Raw genomic sequence first — 14,278 nt, forward strand, 5'->3', positions numbered from 1 at the left:
GTCGTCTTAAAGGTAGTTCGTATGAACTGATACCATGGTATGCAATACTGGATTTACTGGTTACTAAGTTTGATGGTTTGTGAGATAGGTGCTAATAAAATTTTAATTTTAACATTTTCAACCAACCTCTCGATTTGTATACCCCTTACTCGAAGTAGGAGGAAGATCTGTCGATCCTATAGAGTATATATATTTCTAATCAGGATCACTAGCCATGCCCGTTCGTCTGTCCGTATGAACACTGAGATCTCGGAAACTTCAAAGCTAACAAGTTGGGATTAACTTTGCAGATTCTAGGGGTTCCTGCGAAAAACATCTTCAAGATACTCACCCTTAGTATTGACCATCCTTTTGAATAAATTAAAACCACAACGCCTTTTTAAGGGATTCTAAACAATTTATTGAACACTTTCTCTTCTCACTCGCTTTGCTCGGCTTATAAAAGTAGTCAAAAAAAATTGAAGATATATATAAGGCGGTATATATGCGGGTATGTATGCGATATGTATAAATCATTATGCAAATAAATAAGTGGACTACGGGACGTACTAACTGATAAATGTAGATCCAGGGGTCTGGGGAAATGGCTGACAGTGGGACGCAGAAGTATTCGGCTTAGTCTACGGCTTAAAGCGCTTAAAATATTTAGTGACTAATTCAAGTGTATATTTGTTATGCATGTGTTACATGTGTGTTCTGTGTGAGTGTGTGTGTGTGCAAAATGTGTGTATGCGTGTCTACAAAGTCTTAAGAGAGTCTTACGAGAAATACTCTAAGTAATGAATTATATCGGCTCAAATGCTGAAGAAAGCTACAAGTGATTGTCAGATGGGTATGATGGGCTGATCATGGCTTAGCACCGTTTTACATGAAATAGAACCTAGGCTTAAACTAAAACAAAAATAATCGATTATCGACTGCCACCAAGGGAAGAAAGGAGCGGAAAATACAGTAGAAGAATTGGTAGTGGTGTCGAGAAAAGGTTTTCAAAGGTAGAGTTTAAGGGAAATGGAAATGGAAATGGAGGAGGGGAACGTGGAGAAGGGGAACCCAGTAAACGGCTTGAGTTAATGTTAAATGATTTGTATCAAAAATTATACTAACGAAGTGTACGCTACAAATTTAAGAGCCGCAGACGCAGACACAACTGTACCTAGAACCGGAAACGGAAACGAAAGCGCTAACAAAATGCGGTAGCTAGTGATGGCACCAATGGCAGTAACATTTGAGAAGCAGGGTCTTTAGCTGGTTGTGTTAATAAAGTTATAAGCCCTTAAGTAGCAATCCAAAAAACACAAGTCATATATCATCGCCAAATAGAAATGGTTTATCGAACATTGCCATTCCTTAAAATGGCAAATGATTTAAGATTTGAAACGAATGCTTTGCGATTTTGAATGGACCTACTGAGGAAGAAGATAACACTAATTTGGAATATAAAGTAGATTGAAAATCAAAAAATTTAAGTTTATCATGAACTTTAAATGATAAAGCATTATTAAAATCGTAAGATATTAGACATACTTTGTGTTTCATGTTATTTAACTCAATTGATTTTAAATTGATTTCTTTTCGAAACGGTAGAGAATATTTAACTGATGGTGTTATCTTCGCTATATTTTAACTAAAAACCGCCAAGACCCGATCCCATGGAAACCATCCTCCGTCCCCCGCCCACGGAACTAGTTCCAGTCGCACAGTCGGGGGCGTGCTCACGACATCGCCCGCTTCTTGGAGAGCGTTCCCTGCAGATCCGCCGGCGAGGGCAGCTGGATGACGGGCAGCGGTGCCAGCTGGGGATTCGTGAAGGCGACGGCCCGCTCCTTGGCGCTGGCGGCGAACGACGAGAACGGACGCAGTCGGACGTAGAGCACGGCGGAGGTGAGGCAGGACGTGATGAGGATGCCCAGGAGGACAATCAGTGTGATGGCAAAGCCCGGCGTGGTCATACAGATGAGACCCTCCTCTCGCAGCGGGAATACCATGGTCTGTGGACTGCGATCCACGCCCGATCCCCCATTGGATGATCCATTCAAGGAGCTGCCATTACCATTTCCGCCCGCCTGTTCATCAATGGCGAAGGTCAGATCGCCCGAGGAGACCACCTTGATGATCCTGTTCAGACCCACCTGCGGTTCGGCCACCGCACGAGCCCTTCTCTGCACCCTTCGCTCGTCCCGCCGCTTGCCAATCGCACTGGCCACATGATAGGCATCCACATGCAGCTGCGGCGGTGGACCATACTGCGATTCCGGACCCACCTGCAGGTGGTGCACATCCTGGAGATTCGTCTCCGCCGAACACTGCTCCGGGCAGTGGTAGCGACAGATTTGAATGGTGCACTGGAAGTGCACCTCCATCGAGTCGGGGAACTTGAAGGCCTGGAAGTGGGCATAGGATAGCACCGATGCGGAGGCACCAAAGTTCTTGATCTTCGTGAAGCGCGACATCAACTTGGGCCGGGTGACGCAGCCCCTTTGGTCCACCAGTTGGATGGGCGCCCTCTTGCCATCGTGGGCCACACAGTTCCTTACCAGCATATCAAACTTGGAGTCATCATCCTTGATGGCCAGCACCATGGTCATTGTCTGGCCAATCTTCACCAGTCCCGAGACCTCAGAGGCCCACGGTCCCTTGCCCACCTGGATTTGCATCCAACAGCCCACATTATCGCCAGCGAAATCGGCACGCACCACATCCAACATATCGACGGGGAATGGCCGGAAGGTCACACTCTTCTCGTACTGATCGTGCCACGTGCAACGCAACTTCCTGGCCTGATCCCACACCTCCTGCACCTGCGGATCGTACTGGATGACGATGATGTTCTCGAAATAGGTTCCTGCACCAGTGCTGCCCGCCTCGTGGCCATAGCCCTGGCCATAGTTGTCCGTATTGCCAGCGGTGCCGCACTCGTGGAGTCCAATGTCAAAGCTGGCCGAGCTGCGACCCAATCCCGAGGGCAAATGGACACAGTTCATGTTGCTGTAGTGACCCTTGGAGAAGACGATGCCATTGAAGGGCTTGTCGAACTGGACGAACACCTTCATGCCGTTCTTCTCGCACTTCACGTCCAGGGACACGATCTTGGGCATGTCCTGGACGGGAGCCGCCCAGATTTCGTTGTTACTGGAGGCGCCCACACTCAGATCGGGCACTTGGACCTGTTGCTGCTGACCCTGCTGCTGCTGCTGCTGCTGTTGCTGCTGCGGTTGCACCTGCAACTGCAACTGCGGCGGGGGTTGAGGTCGCTGTTGCAGCTGCGGCGGCGGCGGTCCCTTGTAGAACTGAGCTCCGGGAGGGGGAGGTGGTCCAAAGGGCTGGCCAAAGCTCAGCGGAATGTTCTGGTGGTTGTCTGCGGGTTGAGCGTGGAATTTAAAAACAGTCAGCATTAAATATAATAAATATAACAAATAATACATAAAGAGCTTAATATTTTAAATTATATTGTACATTAACCATATGTATCCCCTATTCTCACTGAAATTTCTATTGAAAAGATTTCTAAATAGAACATCTAATCAATGCCTGGTCAGATTAAACATGAAAAATTGCTATAACAACAGGTCAGTGGTAATTTTAAAATAAATAAAAGTAATTTTAAGTGAATAATGACTTAAGGATAATATATTCTTAAAGATCATCTTAAAAATAATTAATTTAAGCCGTGTTTATAATTCATTAGTTGATGTTAACTTGATGTTTAAGCTTATTGCCTATAAAAACAAATACTAACTTAAACAACAATTTTTAATTAAGATTATATTTATATTAAATTATTACTCATCATAAAGAAAATGCCGCTTAATATATATAAGAAAATAAACAATTCCATTGTAAATGGTCTGATTTTTTGTACCTTAGCTATTTATTTATGGGCCGATTTCTCAATGTCATGTTAACTTTTGTCGTTCAGTTAACTTGTAATTTATTTAACCAGAGGAAATGTTCTAGTTAAAGTTGAGTTTAGGCGAGTGACGATTTGGAGTTTGTAAATTTATATCACATTGAGAAAGGGAATTTGTCCATATGAACAATTTAACTTCACGTTATCTTTCTCTGACAGATAGCAAACTAGAACCTTAACATGACATTGGGAAATCGGCCCTTAGATACACCTTTGGCTATGATTTGGGAGGTATGCCTGTACTCACTGCGCATGGTGAGGCCCACGGCCACATTCGGGGGTGGTTGTGGCATGTTGTGCTGGTAGTGCACCTGCACCTTGGGCACCGATTGGGGCAACTGCATCTGGATCTGCGGCAGCTGCTGCTGCTGCTGTTGCTGCTGCTGTTGCTGTTGCTGCTGCTGCTGCTGTTGCTGCTGCTCCTGCTCCGACTCCTGGGCCATCTGGTCCAGCTCGTTCTCGTGGTCCCCCAGAGCGATGGTCAGATCGTCATCCGGTCCACCGGCAATGGCCTTCACCACCTCCACATCGTCCGCGCAGACGAGGGCGACCTGTGACCCCATTTCGGGTGGGTTGGGGAAATGAAGAAATGGAGAGGATGAGAAGAACGGAATGATTTCAGTTGGGGAATGTCAAATGGAATGGGCGCAGTGGCAAGTGGCAGGTTGCAAGGCGGATGCGGCATGCAACTCAATTGCATAAGGCAGCAAAAAGCCACTGGCAGCGAAAAGAAAGAGGGAAAAGAGAAAAAAACCACCACAGCCACTGCAACAATTTCGCTTTTTTCCTCTACTGTTTGCCAACCAGCGAGACCAACAACCAACAACAACTCTTCTTGTGCCACATGCAACGTGCGGCGACCCAATTGCCAGGGAGATCCGCCTGGCTTAAAAGGCGATGTCAAGGCTAGAACCAGACCAGACCAGGCCAGACCCGACCAGACCAGACCCAACCAGACCAGACAACAACACAAACAAAAGACCAAAGACCCAAGACACCAGACATCGACTCAAGCCAAGATCAAGACCCAGATTGAGATCGCGATCGACATCCAGTCGGAATTGCCGGGTTGGGATCATGGCGATGTGTACCCGATAATAGCCGGGTAACAGATTAGATACAATCTAGATGAATTAGATGCCGTATGATGGGTGGGAAGAAACATCTCCTTACTTACTGCTCAACTATTTGAATTCTAAATGGCTTGGAAAAAAACACAGAAAGCTTTACTGAGCTATCCTAAATTCTACTTTCCATAGATTGTGAATAAAATTCAGTTCTTCAAAAAAAAAGAGTAGTACTTAAAAAACATGAAGAGAGATATAGAGGTTTTCTAGGAATAGGATTTAAAAAACCGTACTTTTTAAAATTGTGTAAGCTACAGTTTATCACGAAATAAAAACATAGAAATTATTAAAAAAAAACAAAGCTTTATGGTCGTCGAAAACTAAAATGGTTTATGGTCTTATGATCATTACAAAAATCTATCGATCTGTAATTTAAATATCTAAAACTAATAGACTTAAATGGACTCAAAAGACTATATCATCATCTGCAATTTAAACATCTATAGCTATTAGACTTAAATGGACTCAAAAGACTATATCATCATATCATATACGTATAACATCATGTCATATACATATATTATATATTATATATCATATCATATATATCATCAAATCATATACGTATATCATCATATCATATACATATGTGATATATTACATATCATATCATATATATCATCATATCATATACGTATATCATCATATCATATACATATACTATCATATAATATATCATAGGTATATCATACTTGTTTATAGACCTGACCCATCTCTTAAATATTTTCGATTATATATCAGCGTTGTACAATTTGGTGTGTTGAATGCAACCCATCCATACTTTCTAATCAAGATTCCCATGTCGCATCCCGTAACTCCCGTGCATCCATCTGGCCAACTGTGCGATCTGCTAATAAACTTAATTAATTTTCCATTACTTTCTTTTTGCGTCCTTCACTCGGTGAGTGTGTGTGTTTGGCCAATGGCCATGTTCCGGGTGACCAGGTCTTAATTTTGCCTGGCCATTCAGGAACATCTTGATCCGCAGCGATGGCTTTGCCATGTACTTGTCGCCGAACTGGACTGATTCAGTTACCAGGTTGCCAAGTTACCAAGTTGCCGGGCTATCTTGGCAATTAGACGAGTGCCCCCGAATGGAGAGACGGGGGGAAGTGGCACTGGAGCAATTGCGGACAGGTGGACGATGATGGCCATGGCCATGGCAATGGCAATGGCGATCATGGCCAAGATACCCATACCCATTGAGATACCCATACCCATATGGCCATACCCATGATGAAGATGCCCAGCGAAGATGGCGAGGCTGCATCCCATTTGGCCAAATCTGTGCCGCACCGCCGAAAACAACTTTCTCCGCCAACTGGGAAGCTGAGAAAACTGAGCATCTGAGTGTCTCAGTGTCTCAGTGTCTCAGTGTCTCAGTGCCTCAGTATCTCAGTATCTTGATATTGCATTTGCTGTTGTTTTCTTCTCTTTTTTTAGTAGTCTCAAGATGGGATGTCGCAACGGCGGCGACGGCGGCATCCTGAAGCAATCCTGTTTGGTAGAAAGTGATGTGGCAAGCGCGGCAGACGATTGACGACAAAAAGGTAGATGGTAAATGCTGGCTGGCGAGATGCTACGATGGTATGATGGTATCCAACGAGTTGCCCACGAAACGAATCCGAAAAGCCCACTGCTAAAAAATTCTATAATCAAATTTGCATGCGGGCACGTGATTTGGAGCGACTGCAGAGGCATGCCATGAATACCAAAAAACTACACTTAAATTTGAGCAATTCGCACAGCGAGAGAAAATATTACAGACTAGGTATTTCGTATAGGAATAGAAAAACAAGTTAGGAAACTAGAAATGATGTTATGATTTTTATGGTTCTTCTAATACAATGATTACCAACCAAGTATTATTACTTATTAACGATTACCTTCTATAATTCATCTTATTTATTAAACTTTTGTTATTTAATTTAATTCTAAACATCATTTGGTTTATGTAAATAAAGCCACGTTAAAACCATAAGTCTTCAAAAAATCGATATTATATTAATTTGTATTTATCAGGTATAGGTGCCTTTAACAAGTAATTTTCATCATTGGCAGTAAAACCAAAAGTTGACCCGAATTATAAGTATTTGTTCATATGATTACCCCTTTTATAACGCATTAACACTTGCCACATGCAAATTTCGTTATATACTCTCAAAGATACATTTGTAAAATTCGATCTGTTCCGGTTCCCAGCTCATATGCGACTTGAACTACAAACTAATCACCCCGAGAGAACTGCGTTAATTGAAATGTGTGCCAAGTGCGCTTCAATGTTTGGCAATCTGCCAGCGGGGAGTCGTGAGTTTCCATCCCAATTCCCCAATACAATACAATCCCCCCCCCCCCTACAAACACATACTACACTTCAGTTTCCGTAATCCCCAATGGGGAAGACTAATGATGTGACTAAAGACTAGCGACCATAGACGGAAGACCAAAGACCAAAGACGAAACCGGCTGTTGCAGTCAATCTTGACCTCTACCAATGTGCTAGGCTCTCTTTTTGGGACCTCGGATTTGGGATTTGGTCTTTGGGAAGAGGCTGTGGCTGTGGCTGTCTGCCTGGCAGCGCACCAAATCGGGAGAAAGTGAAACATTAGCAGAGAATCGGAATTTGGCAGCCACTTGGCCCCGGAGGAGGTGGATGGCGGTGGACTGGTGGAGGGTCAAAGGTGAACGCCAGGCCGTTTGGCAGCATTTCTCGACCCCAAGATGAAAGCGAAAAGGAAGCGAAAAGTGGAGATGATGTTGCCACCACATGCTGCCGCTTGTTAAAGGAATGGAAACTGTTTTTTTTTTTGGTTTGCTGCTCTTTTTGGCCGGGCTAAATTGTGTCATCGCCCCAGAATGACCAAAAAGGCTGGAAAAAAAAAAACTTTCTAACCTCACGAACGCTGGGCGAAAAGAGATTCGGGCATGGGGATGGGTATTACCTAGGCAAAGTGGATGCACATGGAATTTTAATATGTGCCAAAAGGCGAAAAAGAGAAAGGAATGATGGGGATGGCCAACGAGATGGGCATGCACTTCAAACAGAACTCGTACATTGCTTCATTTCGTTCTCACTAAGAGTTCCTTTTGGTGTCAATAAAGTGACCTAAATGAAAATACCTACATTTCTTAGCTTTAAATTGTAACTATCTTTACTTCTTATATTAAAACATTGATTATCAGACATTTAAGATAGTCCCACAGTTAGTATTTTATACATTTCATTGAACTCTAATACCTTAATTATTATAAAGCTCACGTGAATTATAATCTGAATTAAGAAGAATTTTTCTTTCTAAAAATTCCCATCTTAAATTCAACATTCATTTAAGGATTGTTAAATACCACCAGCTGAACTCGCAATCTTAATTAAAACGCTATCTTTGCAACATTAAGTTTCTAAATTCCCCAGATGACATCTACGATGTGTATCCTTTCCATTGCGCGCACTAATTACTCGATTCCCCGTTACTTTCCTCGCTGGTCACTTCGATATCGCATATGTACTAGCACATATACTCCTGATTGGTTCCAGGAACTAAAACCAGCACATGTAACACTCGCACACTCTCGAGAAACGAGGCCATGCCAATTACACGTCCCATCCCAACCTGTCCCATTCCATGGCATTCCTCTTCATTCCATTTCGTTCCGGCAGAGGCGCTCTTTCACTTGCACACAAGGCAGACGACAGGCAGACAGGAAGAGAGGGGGGCGATGGGATCGCGGAAAGCGAGAAAGAGCAGAGGCGCCGGCAGAGGGGGCATAATAATATTCATAGAGAAATATAGTCAAAACTCAAACAAATATATTGCGCTTACTGAGAATATATGAAATGTCTTACTTATATCCTTTGCATATATATTTAACCCCCCCTTAACTTGGTTTCTGATATAAATACAAGTTAATGTTTTAATATGGTCATGTTCCCAACTTTCCAAATCTTTTTTAAGAACATAAAAAACTTCTATCAATAATAACACACCTTTTATCCGCGAAATAAGACATAAAATCAATCCCAGTTTAGGCAAATGGTTAAAAGCACTTGGTTTTACAAAAAAGAAAAACTATAAAGCTGCTGTTTTAATCAACACCTATGTATACCGAATTGCCTGAAATCCCCCTTGATGAAAATCTTCGTACGCCCATGATGAAAAGAGAAGCTTAAGCCGGCTGCTGCTAATGGGAATTATCTATTTGTAAGCTGGTGTTGCTGCTGTGGCTGCTTATGTTGCTGATGATGCTTATGATGCTGTTGTGTCTGCGGCTTTTGGCTTAAAACTGATTTCAATTATTTGCATCGGCTCAACTCACCTGCAGTGAAAGGAAAATGATAAGCGGCAGCCAAATCTTCTTAGCACCGATTTCTACGTTTCTTCGTAGATTTCTGCAGCGCACTTGTTTGTGTTGTTGCTGTAGATGCTGATGTTGATGTTGCATGTTGCTGCCGTTACTGTGGTTGCTGCTGGTAATGCTGCTGCTGCTGATGATGTTTTCTGTTTGTTAAGCGTATAATTAATTTGTTTATCATTATTCGATAGTTAGTGTTGTTGTGGGCGTCCAAAGAAGTGAAGAAAGAAGCGGAAAGCGGAAGAGAGAACGCCGAGAAGAAAGTGCTTTTCGCTTTTATTTCTTCACATTGTTATGGTTACCTGCTATATGAAAGTGTTTCCCGCTAATTGCAATTTATTAGCAATTTCTCAGTCAACTCAATGATGATTGATTGACTCGCTAAGTGCTGTGCCCCCTTCCACCTTCCTTATAACACACATATCTCCCCCCACATCTGCTGCCCAACAGTCTATAAATGAAAAGACTGTAGAAGACTGACGGGCTGAAAGAAAGGGAAGCTGCGACAAGTCAAGAAAGAAAAGAATCTGTTTAATGACAACTCACTTAACTTTTAAAATGCTAAAGAAAAGGGTAACTGGGTAGGTGAAAAGTGTTAATAGGTTTCCCCATAACTGAAGTGGGTCATCTTGGCCCAGACAAATATGAGTGCTCTTAGTTGGCCAATTAGAAGGCCAAAAAAAGTGACAAAGGTGTAAGGGATTTCCACAGAAAGAGAGAGTGAAGAAAGAGTGAGTGCAAGCAAGGTGAGGCAGAACTTTGGAAGAATTAAGTGAATTCTTCGTTCATTGTGCATCGACCTTGACCATTGTCCACTATTTCTAACTCCTATTCATCTTATACTGACTATAAAAAATATAAAGGTCTTACTATTTTAAAATCCAGATTAATGGTGGTGAATATCATTTATTCATGAAGTTGCTTTCTTGGTTTACTAATGGTCTATCTGTAGTCACTTCCTCCCTGAATTATGTTTATATCTCATGAGGTAAAGTAACTATAAACATTTAATCTTATCATTAATTTATGGTCATTTTATCGCATTCCGAAAAAAACAACAGTTCTTAAAACTTCAATCAATAGCTGTGGTATCTTTGTGGCAAATTGTTTTATTGGCATTTAACAGCTATTAAAAGAAAACAATAATTCTGTTAATTAGTGTTTTCACTTTTACGACCATTCGGTGAGTATTTCAATTATTGAGTGGCATTTTTTTTTGTTTTACTGGTATCTAAGATAAATTAAGTCATAACAATCGAGCATTCAGATGGTTTTTTAAAAGCTATGAACAGGAAAACAGTAATATTTATTATAGTATTTTTTGAAGTTTGGTATTTATTTAAGTAAATCTACCTTTTTTAATGTTTTAATATTTGTTTATATTTGAGAAAATTTTAAAATCCCGTCTAAAAGTTAAGGATCTTTACTTAGTGCTTTGTATATATCAATGTTTTCCTACAACATGTTAATTCCCTGGAATGATAATTACTCAAGGAGTCAAAACAGCTAGATGTCTTTTCAAAAGATACAAAAAGTCTAGGGCCGCTAAAAATTATACTGTAAAATATTATAATATTTGATAAAGATGGAAGATGAACTTCTCTTAAAATCAAATATACATCTTTGCTAAGGCATTGAAAGTGAAATCGGAAATAGGAACCTTAAAATTTCAGTAGCTTTGGTATCTGTTAATCTCTTAATGATTACCACCCTGTCCATATATATCCTTATAGGCATTCGGAAACTTTCAACATAAGATTTCTCTCCAAACGTTTCATCCCTCAGTTCCGCTTCTTACAATACAGCTACTTCCGGGTTTGAGATCCTCACCTACTGGGTCCTTGGCCCGATTCCGACGTTTCCCCTGGCTGTTCCAGTTAAAGTTCCGATTCCAATTCGAATTCTCCAGTTTCAAATTCCGAAGGCTGACAAACAGGATGCGTTAGCGGCAACTTTCGAAAACGGTTGCACTCGAACGGTGGCCGTTACTTCTGCCCGGTGATGTTGCTGCTGCTGTCCGCTGATGTTGCTGCAGTTGCTGATGTTGCTGATGGGTTGACGGTAATGACAGCAGCGGGGGGTAGAGGGGGCGTTGCACGCGGTCAACAATTAACGATCGCAAGTGGAGCACACACAAAAGAAAATACCAAAAAAAAAAAAAGGACACAAAAAGCGTGTTGATCACTTTGCTAACCGTTTTGCAAGCGGTTCTTTCCGTTTCGCTTGTGTTTTTTTTCAAATTTTTTTTTTTTGCTTTCGTCTTGCAACTAGTGTTTGCTGTTTGTTTTGCTCGGATACGCAGAGTGTTTTTTTTTTCTTTGTAATTTTTTTTTTTTATTTGTTGTATTATTTGTTTTTTATTCGAGCCCGAGGATCGATCGATCGATCGATGGTTGGATGGATGGCCCGCCTGGAGGAGGTGAAAGAGAGAGAGAAACGCGTCTGCTTCGCGCCGTGGTTTAGCGCCGAATGCTGCAGACACCTGCTTTCTCGCAGCGGAACACTTCGCATGCGCAGCAGCAGCAACATCGCGCCGTCGACGTCGCCGTCGGCGCCGGCAGCGAAATTTCTTCTTTCCATTGAGGCCTCCACTAAGGCAGTCGGCCAAGTCCAAATCCAAAATACGATACGCCAAGTACGACTTGTTCAAGTACAGCTTGCCGGTTCATGTTGCTGTTGTTGCGGTGTGTGTTGCATGTGGTTGTTGCTGCTGCATGTTGCTGTTGCTGCTGCATGTGGTTGTTGTTGCTGCTGCTGCTAGTGTCGCTTTTTGGGCCCAATGTTGCTGCTGTGACTAATGTTGCTGTTGTTGCTGTTGTTGCTGTAGTTGCTGTTGTTTCTATTATTGCTGTTGTTGCTGCTGCTGTTGCTGTTGCTGTCTTTGAGGTGAATATTGCTGCTGTTGTTGCAGTTTTCCTAGCCAATATTGCTGTTGCTCTTATTGTTGCTGTTGCTTCAAATGTTGTTGCAACAATTCCTGAAATAGTTGTTGCTGCTGCTATTGTTACTGCCCATGTTGTTGCTGTTGCCTCTAGTATTTCTAAGGCTGATGTTGCTGTTGTCGCCGCTGCTCGTGGCATGCGTCGTCGGTTGCTAGTTGCTAGTTGCTGCCTGCTGCCTGCTAGTTGCTAGTTGGTTTCCCCAGTCTTCTGTTTGTTTATACTGGGCAGCAGCTTCAACTTTCAGTTGCAATGGGTTACAGAAGCAGCAGACGACGACGACGACGACGACGACGGTGGTGACAATTGCATGGGGACAAGTCCTCTAACTGTTTGCACTTTCTATTCCCCTTCTGCCCCCACCGCCGCCGCCACTGACCACTGCCCCCCACTCCACCATGATTGCCCACTGCCCATGCTCCATTTGTGGCAAGCAATCAAGCCGAGAAATGGGCGTGGGCGCCCTTTGATTGCCGCACGTTGCGTTTGCCCCAGTGGGTGGTAAGTGGGTGTGGCAGGTGGTGCAGTTGATGCAGGTGGTTTGAGTGCTTTGGGTGGTGCCACAGAGCAACAAAGCAACAAAGAGCATACCTTCAAGAGTGGAGAACAAACAAACAAAGGGGGGTGGGGGGAGGAAGAGATATCGTGTTTTTATTTATACAGTTCCCCTGTTGTTGTTTCATCGACTGTTCCACTTTTCCATAAAATATTTTTGCCAACTGCCGCATTTGGCATTGCGGAGCAACAACAAAAACTGTAACACCAACCACTGCAGCAGCAACAACAATTGCTCTCGTTGAAATAATAGGATGAGCAACTGCAACAGCGAAGGCAATTGATAACCCGGAAGGCACAGTGGGGCAAAATCATTGCCAAATACATACAATTATTTGGGATTTTTTTTAAGGAGATACAGAATTTATTGGAAACTGAAAAGAAGAAGGCTTATTGTAAGTTAAAAATATAATATATAATTATTTCTTATGTGTATTGTTTCATGTTTTAATATTAATATTAATATTTATTCTAAATTGCTTGCAATAAAAATCTGTAATCTATTAATTGTTTAATTAGTTGCTAACTTAAGTCTTTAATAATAATTGGATAACCCGGAAGGCACAGTGGTGCAAAATCATTGCCAAATATATACAATTAATTGGGATTTTATTCAAGTAGATACAGAATTTATTGGAAACTGAAAAGAAGAAGGCATAATTTGACATATTTGCTAAAGTTAAAAATATAATATATAATTATTTCTTTTGTGTAACGTTTCATGTTATAATATTAGTATTAATATTTATTCTAAATAGTTTGCAATAAAAATCTCTAATCTTAAAATTGTTTAATTAGTTGCTAGCTTAAGTCTTTAATAATATTTGGATAAGCCGAAGGCACAGTGGTGCAAAATCATTGCCAAATATATACAATTTATTGGGTTTTTATTCAAGGAGATACAGAAACTGAAAAGAAGAATGCTTATTGTAAAAATAATTTGACATATTTGTTAAAGTTAATAATAAAACCATAGAGAAACCATTGGTATTTTTTTCAAACATATTTTCTGTTTTTATAAACATCTGTAACATGTTTTTAGTAATTATTAAAAATTGTTTGTATTAAAAATCTGTAATTAGTTGTTAGTTGAAGTCTTCGATAATATTTGGTAATCAAAATTAGTTTTTATGATCATACATAATTATATTAGTTGTGGTATTAAAGATACATATATGCCGAACCTGGAATTTTTTAAATTGTTTAATTACTTGCTAGTTTAAGTGTTCAATAGTATTTGGTAATCAAAATTAGTTTTTATGAGCATACATAAATATATTAGTTGTGGTATTAAAGATACATAAATGTCCAAGAATTGGTATACAATTCCAGGATGAGTTAATTTTTTTATGAACCATGACCAAAGTGCATTTGAATAGTATGCTTACAATACTTGAGCC

The 14,278-nt window shown here is 41.3% G+C and overlaps 1 protein-coding gene across 1 annotated transcript; it reads right to left on the bottom strand.

Annotated features, from left to right (window-relative positions):
* Positions 1–1,586: 1,586 nt before the first annotated feature.
* LOC119556922 lies at positions 1,587–12,256 on the bottom strand (the record flags this gene model as incomplete). The annotated part of the gene is made up of 4 exons (XM_037869409.1): positions 1,587–3,355; positions 4,155–4,458; positions 9,349–9,451; positions 12,231–12,256. Coding segments are annotated over 4 exons (2,076 nt in total), but the record flags the coding sequence as incomplete, so codon positions are not given.
* Positions 12,257–14,278: the final 2,022 nt, after the last annotated feature.

This window comes from Drosophila subpulchrella, chromosome X (genome assembly GCF_014743375.2).
Source record: "Drosophila subpulchrella strain 33 F10 #4 breed RU33 chromosome X, RU_Dsub_v1.1 Primary Assembly, whole genome shotgun sequence".
NCBI lineage: Eukaryota > Metazoa > Arthropoda > Insecta > Diptera > Drosophilidae > Drosophila > Drosophila subpulchrella.